The sequence below is a fragment of the Eriocheir sinensis genome, chromosome 2 (genome assembly GCF_024679095.1).
Source record: "Eriocheir sinensis breed Jianghai 21 chromosome 2, ASM2467909v1, whole genome shotgun sequence".
Taxonomy (NCBI): domain Eukaryota; kingdom Metazoa; phylum Arthropoda; class Malacostraca; order Decapoda; family Varunidae; genus Eriocheir; species Eriocheir sinensis.
Genome location: NC_066510.1, coordinates 30,836,508 through 30,854,492, shown reverse-complemented (window position 1 = coordinate 30,854,492; position 17,985 = coordinate 30,836,508). Strand labels below are relative to the sequence as shown.

The window sequence follows — 17,985 nt, the reverse complement described above, 5'->3', positions numbered from 1 at the left end:
CGAGGTAGACGAAAAGGCCGGTCATCACTAAACTCAGTGATATCAAAATTCTAGAGCTACGTGATTTTGAAGGCCTCGAAGCTGCTGGTAAATTAGCAGTTTTCTTTGAAGGGGTAGAGCAATGTAGTCCAGACGGCGGTGACAGTAAAAATTTCAAAGTCACGAGTTGGCTCCGAGCTGACTGTTATTGCACAATCGTCAACAGAAGGGTGGTAATACTTCTTGGGCTGAGGTTAAAAAAAAAAATTTACGGTCTGAGTTTGCTGTGGACGTAAATATTGATAGGGCGTGGCAGGAATTAGAAATGCAGCAATACCAATGGGAAGACAGCCCACAAGCGTTCACCAATCGGCTGATCTGTCGCTATGCAGTCCTTGAAACGAAGTTTCCGGGAGAAAGGTTCCCAAACAGGGATAAGACAATCAAACTTAAAATATGTCAAGGGTTGCCGAAAAATGTTGGACGGAAAGTCGAAGCATTCCTGGATGAAGACTACCCCCTAAATAAATTCCTTGATAGGGTGGAGCATGACCGTTTTTATTGGAAGGGTCAGGCAACCGTAAAAGGCGCGGCAAACCACTGAAGAAAAGCCAGTGGTGAACACAACGCCGACGTCCGAGGCGGCTTCGGGTAACAAAGGGATCGAGGCGCTCCAACAACAGCTGGAGACTTTAAATAGGAAGATAGAGCAAATGGCTCAACGATCCTCCCAATATTGCCCTCAGTGTCGCGAAAACACATGCATTGCGGAACTGTCCTAGGCGTCCCTATTGTCCATACTGCCGACAGCACACACATTCACTCTCAGGTAGTACTAAACGTCCTCCTCCCGGCGCGTGTTTCGACTGCCGACAACAGAACTGTAGACGAGGTAATGCCAGTTGCCCTGGGAAAAGGGAAAAATGACTGGTAGCGCGGAACACCTCACCAACAATTAGTATTGCCGTTAACGGGAAAGTGCTGCAAGCATTAGTAGACAGTGGGAGTGGTTATACGTTGGTGAGGCGCTCGGCGGTAAACAGAATAGGTGGTGAGATTAATAAAAGGCGCTCCCCACCGCAGCTACAGGGAGTAACTGGAACCCCTCTCCGTATTTTAGGAATGGTCTGGACAGAGATTGGGGTAAGAGATGACCAGGTGAGTAAGCAATGGCTTCCGGTTGTGCCGGATAATTATATTAACGCTGACTTGCTACTAGGCTGCGATGTCTCAACGCAAGCAACTCTCACGTGGGACCATTCGAGACAAACCCTAGTCTGGGGAAATACCCCTTATCCCATCAATCATGTAAGGTCACGGCACCGCCAGTTGATGAAAGTACAGAGAATCCCTCATTCCCCAGAAACTACTGGAGCTGTTAATCGTTATCTTAGCGCCAGTGATAACATCGTCATTCCTCCCTCTCAGTCACACCTTTATCCAGTCACGATAGATGAAGCGCCCGGAACTACCATCATTCTCTATCCGGATGCGAAAACAAGCCATTCCTGTCAGCCATGTTGTGTGGTAGTAAATGATCAACGGCAAATTGTGTCCCGTCGATAATTCGAGCAAAGCCCGGAGAACCCTTAAGATCGGAACCTACTTGGGTAGTTACGAACCAGCCAAGTCCGTGGGGAATAACATAAATACGACCGTGCCCATTCATAACGATCTACTTCCCCACGCCGACCAACCTAACGAGCAGGGAGATAGGCAGGCAAAGATCGAGGGTCTCCTTAGAACAGCGGATTGGAGTCATTTGCAGCCCGAACAGCAAAAGGAACTGTCTCGTGTTATTACCAGTCACGATTCAATTTTTATATTAGGAAAAGAGGAATTAGGCACTATTAATGGTCCGCCAGCTCATATTAACATCTCAGATCCAAACCCAGTTAGAGGTCCAAACTACCGCTACCCAGAGAAGGCCAAGGAAATTATCTCGGAGATGTTGCAGGACATGGAAAATAAGAATATAATAGAGCCTTCTACTGCGGCATGGTTGAGCCCAATAGTACTGGTCACTAAACCCGACGGCTCCAAACGCATGTGCCTGGATTACAGGGGAGTAAATAAACATCTGGCTACCGACATCTATCCCCTTCCCCGACTTGAAGAACTAGTGGAAATGGCCGCCGGTAACAAATATTACGCCACGCTCGACCTCAAAGATGCTTATTTTCAGGTGTTATTAGACGAAACCAGCCGAGACATAACCACCTTCAGTGACGGTGTATCGTTGTATAGGTTTAAGCGTCTTCCTTTCGGACTTAGTTGCAGTCCAGCTATTTTTTTCACGCCAGATGGCCCGAGTACTGGCCCCGCTCCTTAAGCAGGGTTGGTTAAAAAATTACCTAGACGACGTAATACTCTTTGCACCTGACTTCAACACCCACACACAGAGACTAAATACACTTTTTACGTGTCTATCCCAGAACGGAGTTAAATTAAATTTATGTAAGTGCACGTTTGGGCAACGAGAAGTCCCAGACCCGGTCAACGTAGAGGCAGTCGAAGCCATGAAGCCCCCTACTAACGTTAAAGAAATGCGACGTTTCCTGGGGATGTGTGGTTTCTATCGGCAACACATTCATCAGTTTGCTAAAGTTGCGTCCCCTTTAACTAATCTGACGCGAGGAAACATAGAGTTCCGGTGGACAGATAGCTGCCAGGAAGCATTCGAAGAATTGAAAACCCGACCAACTCAAGCACCTGTTCTGGTACGGGCAAATATCAACCAGCCTTTAATGTCCCATAATACGACCCTACGGTGTGGGAGCTGCTACCTATGGATTGTACCGTAGCGCGAATCAAAACAAACCCTCTGTACAAGGCCGCCCCACAATCAGCTGGTTATCAGACTACCACCAGGGTCATAAAACTACCCCTGGAAATGCCCACAACTCCTACGAAAGCCTTGTCAAATATGTATTCTTGGGCGGCGGAATGTCTCATAATACGACTCTACGGTGTGAGAGCTCTTGTGACATCACCCGGAGAAGAGCGTCAGATGAAGTGTTCTGCCCTCAACCTTCCTCTTCCCATATAGGAACACTAAAGGCCGCTTGGAGTCATAACCACAATCTTTCCTTTACTCTGGTGTCATATTTCTAGTAAATAGGTAAATTTTATACCTATGGAATGTACCGTAGCGCGAATCAAAACAAACCCCGTTACACAAGGCCGCCCCACAATCAGCTGGTTATCAAAGCAGTTGTCATAGTGAACGAGGACGAGTTATATATATAGTGATCTTTGTGCTGTCTGTCCTCCCACGGCCCCTCCCGCCAGACACCAACCACCAAAGCTACTGAAAATCAACTCCTTTCTGACCACTGACAAGCAAGATAAGAGCAAAGATGGCAATGTTAAGGCTGTTTGCCAGGCCGTCAGTTTTATATCTTAATCCCACGAGAGCCATCGCCACCACGGCCTCCAAGAATGCTGGTTTGTTCACCCACGAGCATGACGAACTGAGGAACTCCATGAAAAAGGTGAGATGCCTATTTGTTTCCACCTTATACCGTAATTTGGGTTAATATGAAGGAGGAATAGGCGGTGTTAACTTCCCTCACCTGGTCAACTCTGCCACCCCAAGTGCACAAGTTAGGCAATATAAGGTTGAGGTATACGAAATAGGGATAGAAAGGGGCAGCTGAAATATGTAGGTACGCCAGTCTGTTGGGGTTTGTATATTACTGAGTAAGTATAAGACAATTAAGTGAAAAAGACTTGAGTTGTGTACCTTGCACAGACCACTTAATGTTGATGGGTGTATTAATTATTGTGTATACCTCACTGTATTCAAATTGATCTATTGAGCATCGGAAATGGTCTAGAAAATACGTTCAAAGGGTGGTGGGGGTACGCCTACTCCTGCTGCATTTTTACCATAATTTGTGCTGAACAAGTGACTTCTTAGACATACCGATATTATTCTAGTGTTTTCCCCTACTCGCCCCTCGCAACCAAAATTGGCTAGGGGGCCTTTGAGACTGCGGGGAATTTACTTATGATTCCCAGTTCTACATAGATCCTGTTGCCTGCCTCCATATAACCGTTTACCCACTCATTTGTCAGGCTGAGTTCATCATGCATTGTACATTGTATTCATTGGTTTTGTTATCGCTATTCTCTCCTCTTCCAGCTGATCGACTCTGAAGTCAATCCTTACGTTGATCAGTGGGAAGAGGAGGGCCAGTTCCCCGCACACGAGGTCTTCAAGAAGTTTGGGGATGCTGGCTTCCTGGGTATCACCAAGCCAGTGGGTAAGAAAGCACTATGTCTCAGGATGCTGAGAGCTGTGCCAGAATTTTGGAGTGAGCTTGTTGAATGAATGAATGATAAGGGTGATTGATTTCTTCTTCTTTTTCTTCTTCTTCCACTTTTTCTCTTTGTTTAACCTCCTTATTTTCCCTTGTGGGGTTGATCAGGCTAAGAGTCTCTCACACTCTTGACAATCATACTCTCTCCTTCTTTGTGTTTTTAGATTAAATTATATTTTTACCTTCACATGAATAACCACATTACTGAGTTAAGATTCCTTCACTCAAGTAACACTATTGGATAAAGTAACACTATTGGATATTTTTTACAGCTCTGCACTCTTGTAAATAAGTGACTAAGGAGTTCTGTATCGCAGAGTATGGGGGGCTCGGACTGGATTACTCCTTTGCTATTGCTGCGGGTGAAGCGCTCGGCACCATCAACTGTGGGGCAATCCCCATGGCCCTGGCTGTGCAGACAGACATGTCCACACCTGCCCTGGCACGGTAAAGACATGCTCCTATGCACTAAATCTATTAAACACATAGATAAAAAATTATAAGCATAGTTGGTCTTCTTTTTCTTTAAAGTCCTTTTTTTCCCTGATGGGGTTAGTGGGTCTGGTTTATTTATTCATTTTTAAGTCATTGTCATTAATTTTTCATTAAATATGCATTAAACTATTACAAACTTCAATTATAAGGATATGGTATTAACAGGAAAGTGTATGACCCAAGATGTAGCTATGGACTCCAAAGGCCTTAAGCCAGAGATAACCCTTTAGCTCAGACTTAGAATGGCCATCTCCTGCCTCATCATCCCTCATGGGCATGTGTTCAAATCCTGAGCAAATTGTTGGGTAAAAGATTAATTCTCCCGAATAAAATGTCACATGCTACAAGAAGTGGACGTACTCCCTCCCGACAAAAGAGTTTCCAGTTATTCTTTTCCATGTACTTTGCCCTTTCCTACCTGTTTTTTACTAATAAATGGCTCAGTTTTTACTCTTAATTTCTATATTGCCAATCATCCTATTTACCCTCTAAGGAATCATTTCATTATGAGCAATGAATGATTCCTGTAAATGCTAGTAGTACATCATACTGATTTTTTTCAGGTTTGGGAGCCACCATGTTAAGGAGCAGTTCCTTGCCCCAAGCATCACAGGAGAGTTTGTGTCCTGCCTGGGGGTCAGTGAGCCTAGCGCTGGGTCAGATGTGGCCAACATCCAAACCACTGCCAAGAGGGTCGGCGATGACTTCATCATAAATGGCCAGAAGATGTGGATCACCAACGCCTTTCAGGCCGACTGGATGTGTCTCCTTGCCAACACCTCTCAGGGGCAAGCACACAGCAACAAGTCTCTCATTTGTGTGCCCATGAATACACCAGGTAAAATAAGTGATACTTTAGACAAACTATTCCTCAAAATGCTTTGAAATCACCAGCTATGTGTCTGAGCTATGTTCTTAAGCATTTCTGTGTCCTTCAAGGTATTCATTTAGCAAAGCGCATCAAAAAGATTGGAATGCTGTCGTCAGACACAGCCCAGATATTCTTTGAGGACGTGAGGGTGCCTGCCAAGAACATTGTTGGGGATGAGGGGCTCGGCTTCACTTACCAGATGATGCAGGTGAGTAGCAACGTTTCCAGATTGTTGTACTCAGCCTCTTGTATTTGCTGATTTCCAACCCCAAAACTGTCTCCTCCACTCCGATAACTAGATTCATTTATAGTTATCATTGAAATGGTTACTTCTTGGCGTTTCTTTGCAATAGTCATGTATCTGAAACTGATAAATACGATGTTCTGAGTACGATAATCTGGCAACAGTGGTGAGTAGCCTTCCTCAGGTCTTCTTTTGGAAGGCAGAGATTCATTGAGAATATTTTCCCACCAGCATCCTGTTCACTTATTCCCCTAAGTTTGAGGTAGCACCACATGAAACATAATTAGCTCAAAGCTTAACATTTCTATTGTTCATACTTTCATCTTTAACTTTCCATTCAGTTTTCACAATATCTTTTCACAAGACTTGTGGATTATTTTTGTTTATTTGTTTTGATTGCTACTCCAAAAGGAACTGCTTTCGCTCCAAAGAGTCCTCTTCTTACAGTACACATTTTTATCCATTCATTGATTTAATTCTCTTCACAGTTTCAAGAGGAGAGGCTGGCTGCTGCTGCACTTCTTACGTCACCTCTGCGCAAGTGCCTCGACACCACAATAGAGTACACAAGGGAGCGCAAGGCTTTTGGAAGGGCAGTCTTAGACAACCAGTATGTCCACTTTCGCCTGGCTGAACTGGAGACGGAGATTGAGTGCCTCACTGCCTTGATTTACAGAGCTGCAGGTGTGTATACCATGCACTCATACTACAGCAGGGCACAGGACAATCTTATGTATAACTTATTGCTTGTAATGTGGATCTTGTGTTTATTATGGAAATCAGTTATCTTTAGTGTTATGTATAGTCATGGTTTTCAGTTCATATTTAATAGTTCCCCTGTAGCTGTTTTCAATCATTACACATACAAGAGAACTAAACATAAAAGCAGAGAATAGAAAGAAGAGAAGACACATTAGAGAAATGAGTGTACAAGTTTAGTTGATTCAGTTGAGAAGAGCGAGAATAACAGGATTATGAAGCTTTAGTGTTCTTGGATAGTGCTTGTGCTCCCCAAGGGATGACCTCTATCTTAACCACTTCTTTTAGAGTAGATGTCTAAGTAAACGAGAAGTTAGCATACTACATCAATTCAGTAGCTCTGTAGAAATGCTGTAGCCTGGCTTTTTTCTCTCCTCAGAACTGTATGCGGATGGAGAGGATGTCACAAAGCTGGTATCCATGTGCAAGTTGAAAGGAGGCCGGCTGGTGCGAGAGGTCACTGATTCTTGCCTTCAGTTTTGGGGCGGCATGGGCTTCACTAATGAGGTAAAGTCTGTTATCCTTAGTTATCTTTCTTCTTACACAACTAGTCTCTATTTTGTATACAGTAGTCTTAACAAAAAGGCAGATTTCATCAATACTTTACCTCACATTTCATCATATAATGCATGAAAAAATACTGGAGAAGTTTGTTTAATATTTTCTCATATACCTGATACCACTTCAACAAGGCTTTATTAGCAGGCTTAATATGAATGTATCTGATTGCCCCACTCAACTCTTGGGAATGGTGAATTGGATCAGCGTAATGTTTGCAGCATGAGTCTCAGTCAGCCTTTACTTTCCCAACAGGTTCTGGTGAGCAGGTTTTTCAGGGACATGCGCCTCATATCAATCGGAGGCGGCACTGATGAGGTGATGCTCGGTATCATCTGTAAGTACATGGGGATACTGCCCAAGCTTGGCAAGAAGAAGTGAGCTGCCGAGTGACAGGTGTGTCCACATGTGTATAAAAATTGGTGCTGGATTAGAGGGATCGGCTGGTGTGGGTGAGGAAGTCCTTCACCGTGGATGTAGAATACAGCTGGGCGATGAGATTGTTTTCAAGCCATGCTCAGGGTGCAGCATTTTACAATATGCAACTAGGTATAATTGTGTTAAGGTGTAAATTAGACTGTAAGTAAAGCAGGGAAAGTGTATATATATTTTTATCTAAAATGTATAACTTCAAATTTCTTATTGTCTTTCTCACTCTCTTTGCCATTGAAAATGAGTTAGTCTATTGTTGATGAAATTAAAGATTATATTTTCAGAAGCTCTACTTTAACTAACCATTCAAAACAATCTTGTATAATGAAGGAGCGTGTTTACACTGTACTCTTGTACGCTGCACTAGCTTCTCTCTAAACATGAAGAATGGACACACAAACACACACATGCACACACATGCACATCTATTTGGCAGAATCTAGATAAGGTCTTTGCACACCGTCATTCAACAGTGGAAATTCCTCGTTATTGTTTTTCTTCTCTTTCTTTTTCTTGTTCTCAATTTCCTGAATCTGCTCGTAATTTGCCATCTGGTCCCCATGGGTGAGGTCAAACTTGCGGGCAGCCGGCAGGGAGATCCAGAGGGCAGCGGTAACAAACAGGATTATCCCCAGCACACTCAAGGACACTGGGTAGCTGTCGGTAATGTCTCGCATCCATCCTGAGGGAGAAAAGAAACAAGGAATAAAATTATCTATCACACTTCCAAGCTTGCAACACTGATGAGTATTTGCTGCTGTGATTCTCTCAACACTTGACAAGTCATAAAAGAAACACCACTTACCAACAAATGGCCCAAAGATGATGACAAAGACACCCTTGAACACGCCGCTGATACTGAGCATGGATGTGAGCAGGGGTAGCCCAAGGATCTCCACTACCACCAGGCAGTAGGACGTGAAGAACATGCCGACTCCAACCCCTAACACCGCCATCGATATCGTCTTGGCCCAGAGACCAGGCGTCCATGCAAATACTGCCAAAGAACATGACCACAGTGTTATAGTGGTTACAGTGATAGATCAATGGTAGTTTGTCTATGTACCAGAGGGTTTCATAGAGAGGAAAAGCTTAACAATAACAATAAAATTTAAGACCAAGCCAACCCCAAGAAGCAGAGGATGGGAAAAGCTCACCAATTATGCTCGTGGCAATGATAACAGAGCTGCTATTGACCCCGACTTGGTGCCGCATCTTGAAGTAGATGAAGATGGGCGGGTAGATGAACCGCGTGGCAAGCAGAGCAAACCCAGCCACTGAGACAACCACGCCCGCCTCCTCGGTGCTGTGTCCCTCGTCCACCATGGCGAATGGGACCAGATACAAAAAGTTGGAGAACGCCATCGTGTTTATGGTGAGAATCGAGTTGATGATGACTGCTCGCACTGACCTAAAGAGCCAAAGATTACCCTGGGCAGTTTTCATTACTCTTTTGAAAGAACTGCAGATGCGTGAGCAGGTGCTGCCGTCCTCCACACTCTGCTGGGCGACAGACTTGGCCGGGCATGTTGCTTTGCTCTGCCACTCAACGGGGTAGAAGACCATAGAGGCAGCGCAAATGTTGAGGGTGATGGCGCCCATGATGAGTGTGGCACCGCTGAAGCCATACTCATTAAGGAGGAATGACAGAAGGATGGGCATGACGAGGAGGCTGAGAGACCCGCCACAGGAAGTGAGGCTGCAGGCAAGGGTCATCCGGCGGGAGAAATATTGCGGCACGATGGCGTGGCTCACAGTCATGATGATCTCCACGGGAATGCCTGGAGAAGAGAGAGAGAGTGTGTGTGTGTGTGTGTGTGTGTGTGTGTGTGTGTGTACTTACCTAATTGTAGTATACAGTGCCTGAGTTCAAGCTCAGTCAATCCTGTCTCCCAATCTGTATATTTGTCTAACTTTTCCTTCATTACATGTACACTGCCCGCTTCAACAATGTCTTTGTTTAGTCCATTCCATGTATCCACACTCCTGTATGGAAAACTGTACTTCTATGTCTTTCAGACAAGTCACCTTTCTCAATTTCTTGCTGTGTCCTCTTAGTTGCCTCCTCCCTTCCATCTCGATTAAATCATTTCTATCCAACATGTCCATTCCACTCCTATTCCTGTACAACACTGTCAGGTCTCCTCTTTCTCTTCTTTCTTCAAGTGGTGGTAGGCCCAGTTTCCCCAATCCAGCCTCATATGACAGACTTGATAGTTCTATTACCATCTTAGTTGCAATCCTTTGAATCCTTTCAAGTGTGTGTGTGTGTGTGTATGATTTTAATAAGGCCTCTGCACACATATTTTCCTTCAGTATGCTTCTCAAGTTTATCAAGAATGTATAATAATTAAACTACACAAATCTCATGAAAAGACATTATACATTATCTCACTATTTTAATGCAACTAAAAGTATCATCACTACCCATGAGCTTCTTGAATGCCATCCTTAACCCAGTAGCAGTGACAGGCCAAATTTGTGGCTTTACCGTGTACCAGCGACGGGGGCCAAATTTTTGCCATGATATAACCCCCCAAAAAAGAGATGATGCATAAACTGATGACAAATACGTTGATATATGTTATGAAATGGTTTGCGTGAGTGATGATTTTTTTCTCATTTTTCTCGCTTAGAGGGGCCTTTAAGAAACATGATCCCCGCAGTTACCGGGTTAATAATGAAGGTAAAAAAAAAAAAGGAATAGGTGGGAAGAAGTACAACAGAAAACTCAAACATACTGGCCAGCAAGGAGTAACTGAAGAATAAATCAAAGGCGGAGGTGGCGAAGGCAGAAAGGGACATGCCAACGGACATCATGACGCCCATCGCTATGGACGCCGCCCGCCACCCGAACTCCTCGACGAGCGGGTCCACGAGGTAGCAGCAGAAGGCGGAGAGCACCAGGCCGAGGTTGTAGATCCAGGCTGTGAGGGTCGAGGACGTGTTGAGGCCGATCAGGAACTCCGAGAACAGGATGCCGAAGTTTGCGCTGGCTGCCCCCGCGATGATCTTGAGCGATGGTGAAAAGGCGTTAGAGAATGTTAGTTAAGATTTAGGGGCCGCTTTCACAGTCACTTTGTTTGTTTTGATCGTTACCAATGGCTGTTATCGCCGTTATAGTATTTCCACGTAAAACTGGCCGATGGGGTAGTGGCGGCTGCGGGGTTAGCCTAGCCCCGCACCTTGCCACACCTAACCTAACCTAACCTTTGACCCCATAGGCCAGTTTCACGTGGAAAACTATAGCATCGATCGCCGCCATTGGTAACAATCAAAACAAACGAAGTGACTGTGAAAGCGGCCCTTAGTGTGTACAGACAGACGAATAGAGTCCCAAAAATCTGTGCAGAGAAGAATGACTTAAATGATCAAAGGCCTTTAAGAAACTGAATATGCTGGAAGAGCTACAGCTTAATTTGCTTATTCTTTTTACGGTTAACAATTTCGGGAGTTTTGTGATAAGTGCAAACACGATTGGAAGTTTCAAATGGAGGTGAAGTACATTGATAGACAGGATAATAACAGTAATGGTGAATAACTAATCCTTAGGAGCGCCTGTAGATAGAGTGCTTAGCCATGCATTCCCAGACCCCCTCTTATAATTGCCTCTGCCGCTTATTCTTACCGTTTCTTGCCTAGTGCCTCTGCGCGAACACAACCTAACTACCAATATATAAAAATGGTAGTGTTCGAAGTACCAGTGTTTTAACAATTTGGTGAGTCGGGTAGGAGGCAGGGAGAACGGGATCGAAGCATTGAGGTAAGGCATGGGTAAGGTGTCGTAAACTCTCCCTATATATGGTTCTGGTGTAGGGCAATATGGTTGGTATTATCAGACACTTTGACCTCTCATATCAACTATTTCCTAAGGCCAAAAAGGAGATCAGTTGGTTTTAATGAGTGTTTTAAGTTGGTTGAGGGGAGAGAAGAAGGGTCAAACTACCATCAGGGTCATAAAACTACCCATGGGAGCCGTCAAATATGTGAACTTTGGTCCCGAAATGTTTAAGAATATAACCCTTGATGTAGGACGAATGGCATCTTAAAATTGTAGTCTCCTTGTATTGCTGTGTATCCTTGTGATTCTAATGCTATCTGCTCGGAGTCTCGTTAACGCAAAACTGCTTGTGCCTCTCAATGGAAACTATAATTATCATATTTTCACTTGTTTCGGAGTATTTCTTACTGCATGATTGGTCTTCACAGTTATGATTTAGAGATTGACTTGGTTTTATGTGCCGGCGGATGTTGCAGAGACAATTGAGTTTACTATCTATTATTACCGTCGACCATTTCTTTAGGACGGTTGATAAATAAGTAAAATATCCACCGATTGTCGCCGGTCCGAACGAAGACCCGGAACTAATTTCGAAGCGTTTGGCGGGCTTTGTTGATCCTCGGAATGAAAAGCAACAGAGAACCCGCGTGCAGTGTTCCTCTGACTCTGGTGGGGTGACGTTCGCTGACCCTCTGGGAGAAGAAGACCGCCTCCACTACAGCCTCGGGTGAGTATTGTGCTTCATCATTCACCGTTCGCTGACCCTCTGGGAGAAGAAGACCGCCTCCACTATAGCCTCGGGTGAGTATTGTGCTTCATCATTCATCGTTCTCCCATTTCTTTCAAGGCATTTACTTAGATATGAGGTGTTCTGTTCTGAGAGTTGCAGTTCTCAAGAGGGTATGATTAATGTTAACGATCCAACTACTCCATACCACCACTTGACCTCATGCTCGCTGCCCCTCGTGACGCTGTTGCCCACTTCGCTGCCTCGGTTTACAAGACGTGCGGCTGTCAGTGTTTTGTCAGCCGCACGTATATTGTAACACGATTCATAATAAGGAACGAAAATATGGGATGCAATGATACTTTAAGGTGATTGCCCTAGCTGCTGTTCCAAGATAACCACACACCTCAAGCCCTGCCGTTAGAAGCCGGGGAGGGAGCGGTCAAATATACGTATGGTAATAGACCTAATTAGTACAGGAAAGTCCCTAAATCTACCTTTGCACACATTGAAATAAGTCCATTCATTCATAGCATTAATGACGAACTACTCCGAGATACGATGCTGGTTAAGTTAGTTATAAAACCTGTGACACAATGATGCTTGATGGTTGCCCTATTGTTCGAAGATAACCGTGAACCTCGATTTCTGCCGTTTGGGGAAGCGTCAGATAGATAACAAACATTAACTTGTACACTTATTCGAAGGATGCAAATAGGCCTAATTAGTACGAGAAAGTCCTTAAACTACCCTGCCAAACACTAAAATAGACAGATAAACATTTTGTACCAATAGACAATTTATTTTTTACCAATAGATAGATAGATAGACCGAAATATATATATTTTACCTATAGCTAGATAGATTGACACATTTTTTTTTTACTTATAGATACACATTTTTTTACCTATAGCTAGATAGAGACAGACATTTTTTTACATATAGATAGATACACACATTTTTTACTTATAGGTAGATAGAGAGACACAGATAAACATATTTTTTTTAACTATAGGTAGATAGATACACTTTTTCTTTACCTGTAGCACGCAACACGCAAGAACAACCACCCAGCCCCATCCTCCGTCGGGTCCCTCCGCCTCGTCAGCGCAGCCCCCCTTCTCGCCGCCCTCCATCGGTAATTTCTGCTCCAAGTTTATTTTGCAGACAACTGACTGTGTCCCGTAATAACTGTTATCCTCGTCCGACCCATCACTCGCCATGTCGTGAGTGTACGGGGCCTTAGAACTGCCCTGGGTCCGGTTATTGCTGTATGGAGTGTTTTGTTCCATTATACCGCCGAAGTGTATACTCAGGAGTTATCTACACATGTGAGAGAGAATTGATTAGTACTGCGATCCGTTTTTACTTTAGTTTCTTGTACTATTTTTTATTTCTAATAGCACCACAACACCACCGATGCGTTTATAACCGACAGGTAGGCTACTCGTGCATAAACTTCCCTCTATCGACTATAACTTGCATACATTAAAAATTCCCTCGTCCCCACTAAAGGAATCTGCTCACTGCCACATCAGCATCCCCCATTAAGCGGCCGAGGCTGTGAATGAGCGAGACAACAGCCGTGCCGATCGTTCCGTGGACACTTAATTTGTTTGCATCTCGATCAGGCTCAGCACAAAACTTTTATAATAATTTAGTAGCTGAAACCTCGGTCTCCGCCTCTGCGTGGTTAGGTCTGCCTTTCAACACTTAACAAAAACATCTATTCAGATAACTTTTTGGAGTGCGAGGTCCGCTCTGAACGAGATTTAGGCAAGACTGTATGTTGGCTGCTTAACACAGCAGTGGGAGGTTACATAATTGTTCACCTGTGTTATGCTTAATTATACTAATACGACCAAACCTGAAATTATACTGATAGGCTACATAGAAATAAATACATAGAAAGACAGAGTTAAACATAGATAGCTGCTGGATAGGTAGATAAATAGATAGATATTTTTGACATAGCAATAAATTCTAACACTATACATTATTACGGGTATCAGGAGGAATGATTGGTGTAGGCCTATCAGACTGCGCGTTGCACACACACACACACACACACACACACACACACACACACACACACACACACACACGCTTGCTTGCTTTGATAGTTTATTGACAGCATTACATAAAGATACATAAAAAACAAACAAAATATAAAAAAACTGCTATCAAAGCAGGCCCTAAACAGATGGCCTGCCCTCACCACACACACACACACACACACACACACACACACACACACACCAATTATAAAAAAAAAATCGCAGCACATGCTGGGACTTTACATAAACTGTGTGTGTGTGTGTGTGTGTGTGTGTGTGTGTGTGTGTGAATTTTCTAAGTCAACCTATTGTAACTGTTTGGGGATTTGTTAAGTTAGCTTAAGTTTAGGGAATTTTCAAACACATGATATGCAGAAACCTATAGCCATAGACTTCGTATGGATACGGAGTCTATGCTATAGCATAAATTAACAAAGAAATCCTTCACTTTATTACATAGAAAGTCTCGTAAGTAAAGATCGAAGCATAGATGAGTTTTTTTTTAGTAAATATGTATGGGTTTTTTTTGTGTGTGGTTTTGTTACTCTTTAAGAAATGCGCGTTATTGAAGAAATCATTTAAAATTAAAATTATTTCATCTTATGATTGGCAATGGGAGAATTAAACTGTCGGGGGAGAGTCGGCCCGGTGAGTGGAGGACGTCGAGTCTCCGACGAGAACAGAATCTGATGATTTGATCACTCCACCTGATCATTGACTGAGTCATCCACCGCCTCTTCCCCTCTGTGGCCTCTCAAGCTGGACGGAGGGTCTTGCAGGTGGACGGACGGGTAACTGGCTGAGAAGGACAACGGCGACACGTGCGGCAGCAGACTGAGGAGGGCGTGGTGGGTGTGAATGACGAGATCCTGTAGGGTGGGGCGGAGGGCGGCGTCGGGCACCATGGCGAGGCGAGAGTAGTGGCCCATCTGCTCCCTGGTGACGGAGAGGAGAGGCAGCAGGCACAACATCAGGTACCCCACGGCGTACACCTCCGTCTGCTCCGAGCACGGCCTCTCACCTGTGATAAGCTCGGGGTCATAAAACGGCTTGAGTGACTTCGAGGGATCGATGAACCTCGCGTAGCCCCATGGGAAGGCCCCGTAAGATCGCATCAGCCCGAAGTCGAGCAGGGTGACTTCCACGCGTCCGCTCGCCCCGACCTCCACCGCCACGTTATTCAGCTTGATGTCATTGTGACACACGCGGAGGATGTGCACATTACTCAGAATGGTGCATAGGCGGTATACAGACCCCACCACCAACGCCTCTGACGGCCTCACTGGACCCTTCTTCCATCTGTCCATGGTGGAGCCGCGACCTCCGTGTTGCGTCATGAAAAACCCGAGTGGCTCCAAGCTGACTGCCAGCACTCTAGGCAAACCATCCACCTCCTCCAGTAGTCTTAAATTATCACACTCGAGGAGGAGCCGTCCGAGGCTGGAGTATTTTGGGGATAGAACCTTGAAGCAAATGGGGTAGGGCACATCCAGCAAGTGAACTGCATAGACAGCAGAAAAAGCGCCGACGCCCAAGAGCGAGTCTTTTCCCAGTTGATGGCTCACGAGGTTGCCCACGGTTACCAGGTAGCCCCGCTCCCGAACCTTTCTCCTCTTTTTCCTCCCCTCCGCCGCCTTCACCAGCTGCCTCAGTGTGCAGGCCTGGGGCATCGAGCGCATCCATCCTAAGAAGGTTGGCATGTCCCCCATACTGTGCCGGCGCAGCAGCCACCACGGCAGCTGCAGCAGCGTCAGCGACCCCATCACCGCCACTGTAGCTACCACGTGCGCTAAATCAAATGTAAACATGAACATCTGCTCTTATTTTATTGTCTTCTTTGTATGTTATTCTTTCTTATGCAAGAATTTGGCTGTGTGGGGTTTGGAATTGTATTGTATTGTGGCTTTTCTTTCTCCTGATGGATATTAAATTTACATAGTATTATATTGTCTCATTGCAATACATACTGCAATGCTGTAGTGCTTTATGTGAATTTTCTGTATTGATTATTTCCTAGCTTATCAGCAATGCATATCCTATATTGTTTAAAGATGTAAATGTCATTGTAAGATGTGTGTATTTGCATTCCGAAAATCCTGTGCATTGTATGAAATATATACATTCACTTCAAGATATTCATGTATGTATTATATCATAGTATATCATAGTATAGTGCCATACTATATTATGCATTGTAGTACTTATAAGGAATACATATGAATATCCTGCAGTACGTGGATGTATATATTTCTATTCAATACAAGATTTTAAAAATCCAGATATACAAATCCTACCTTGGAATTTATATCTTTAAATAATACAGGAATACAGGACATGCATTGCCGATAAGCATATGCCCGGGGGCGGCAATTTTAGCCTGGACCTGCCGCCCACAAGGCTGACAAAATAATAATATAATAAAAAAAAGGTCAAAGAAGGCCTGAATAGTTTACCGTAATCGACAATTTTTGCATCAAAATCAACAAAATATGAAATATTTTCCCTTATCCTTTCTGCAATAGGGATATTAAATACAAATTGTATTTTAAATTAATTTAATTTCACTTAATTATACGGCACACACAGCAAAAGCATATTTTATTATGTATACCGGTATCCTATAATCACGTTGCCCAAATTAGGGTCATAGGCAGTAAAGGTACGTGGTGGAGATGGGAAGTGGTGAACCTTTACCGGTGAGGTCTTGGGCGTGCACAAGGGCAAGGAAGTCTTCCCCGTTTTGACTCTCTTTAAGTGGACATTTTAGCAGATGGGGGGGGTCGTCCGACACCTAGGAGGGGGGGGGCCCCCTGGGTACGGCGTACTACGGCCCTGTACGAGTATATAGATTGTTAGATGAGTGCGGGGCCCTGGGCACGTGCCCGTTGTGCCCTGGCCCTGCGGGAGTGAAAAATTACATCAGACACCGACAAAATTTAAATCTTGCCTGAGCATCCCGTCCACCTCCGCATAGTAAAGCCCAAGAAACCTATAGAGGAGGATTTTTTTTAAAGTTTGGAGGACAGGGTCCAGATCTATCTAGCGGCGGCCGGCTTCGCTCCCCAGATCTCTAGCTTTTTAGGGGTATCGTAAATATATTTTATATTTTCTCAATTCATGGGTATTTCATATATTTTAGTTATCCTAATATTTTTTTGGGGGGGCCTGTATCCGCGCCTGAATATGCCTACAGCCGACGACACATTCCTTTTTATAGTTGCAGCACATTATAAGCGAGTCAGTTATGTACCGACTACCCGCCTACACTCGAGATTTTCTGTGGGTGGGTGGGGGGGGGGGGAGATTTTTTGGGGGGCCCGGCCCCCCCCTTGTATCCGCCCCTGCGTACTGCATGCTTTGCCTGCCACTTCTTCCTCTGTACACACTTCCCTCTCTCTCCCTCACCAACCTCCCCATAATCTCCAATTTCGACCTCCATTAGGTATGGCTACCCTTGAACCCAATCTTCCCAAATGACAATTCTGGGCAGTAATTTCGTCCTCATCGCTCTACCACCACTAGTAAGTTGTTGTGCTCGATTTCCTGTCAACATTAGGCTCATTAATCTGAAAAGAAATGACAGCTAGGCAAAATAGCATCACTTGACTGACCCCTTTTGAAACCTCTGGGTGTCAGAGGCGGCACTGCCTGTGTACGAAGTCTCTTCTTTTGACCCCAAGTCAGCAGTTTTCAGATATCATACCATGAAGGAAAAAAGACTTGTCAAAACCCTTACTTAACCACTTACAAAAACTGT

At 44.4% G+C, this 17,985-nt stretch overlaps 2 protein-coding genes across 3 annotated transcripts; one reads left to right on the top strand and one right to left on the bottom strand.

The window, feature by feature from the left end:
• Window positions 1-2,852: 2,852 nt before the first annotated feature.
• LOC127002635 (probable acyl-CoA dehydrogenase 6) lies at window positions 2,853-7,949 on the top strand. The gene is made up of 8 exons (XM_050868699.1): window positions 2,853-3,473; window positions 4,127-4,247; window positions 4,622-4,751; window positions 5,363-5,637; window positions 5,739-5,878; window positions 6,403-6,598; window positions 7,053-7,180; window positions 7,487-7,949. The coding sequence occupies exons 1-8, from the start codon at window positions 3,339-3,341 to the stop codon at window positions 7,610-7,612; spliced, it is 1,251 nt and encodes a 416-aa protein (XP_050724656.1). The 5' UTR covers window positions 2,853-3,338; the 3' UTR covers window positions 7,613-7,949.
• Window positions 7,820-14,265, bottom strand: LOC127002617 (monocarboxylate transporter 12-B-like). 2 transcript variants are annotated; one of them, XM_050868693.1, is made up of 5 exons: window positions 13,911-14,265; window positions 13,212-13,494; window positions 10,405-10,675; window positions 8,821-9,444; window positions 7,820-8,660 (listed from the first exon to the last, which is right to left on the bottom strand). In XM_050868693.1, the coding sequence occupies exons 2-5, from the start codon at window positions 13,461-13,463 to the stop codon at window positions 8,089-8,091; spliced, it is 1,719 nt and encodes a 572-aa protein (XP_050724650.1). In that variant the 5' UTR covers window positions 13,464-13,494; window positions 13,911-14,265; the 3' UTR covers window positions 7,820-8,088. The 2 variants fall into 2 exon arrangements, with proteins under 2 accessions (XP_050724650.1, XP_050724653.1); XM_050868696.1 differs by having other exon boundaries at window positions 7,820-8,345; window positions 8,469-8,660; window positions 13,212-14,258.
• Between the last annotated feature and the right edge of the window lie 3,720 nt (window positions 14,266-17,985).

Coding starts and splice junctions, on each gene's coding strand:
- LOC127002635 (XM_050868699.1), top strand. CDS start 3,339: ATGGCAATGTTAAGGCTGTTTGCCAGGCCGTCAGTTTTATATCTTAAT. Junction 3,474..4,126: donor TGAGGAACTCCATGAAAAAG/GTGAGATGCCTA, acceptor CTCCTCTTCCAG/CTGATCGACTCTGAAGTCAA. Junction 4,752..5,362: donor TCCACACCTGCCCTGGCACG/GTAAAGACATGC, acceptor GATTTTTTTCAG/GTTTGGGAGCCACCATGTTA.
- LOC127002617 (XM_050868693.1), bottom strand. CDS start 13,463: ATGGAACAAAACACTCCATACAGCAATAACCGGACCCAGGGCAGTTCT. Junction 10,676..13,211: donor TTGCGTGTTGCGTGCTACAG/GTAAAGAAAAAG, acceptor CCATCGCTCAAG/ATCATCGCGGGGGCAGCCAG. Junction 9,445..10,404: donor CAGTTACTCCTTGCTGGCCA/GTATGTTTGAGT, acceptor TCTCTTCTCCAG/GCATTCCCGTGGAGATCATC.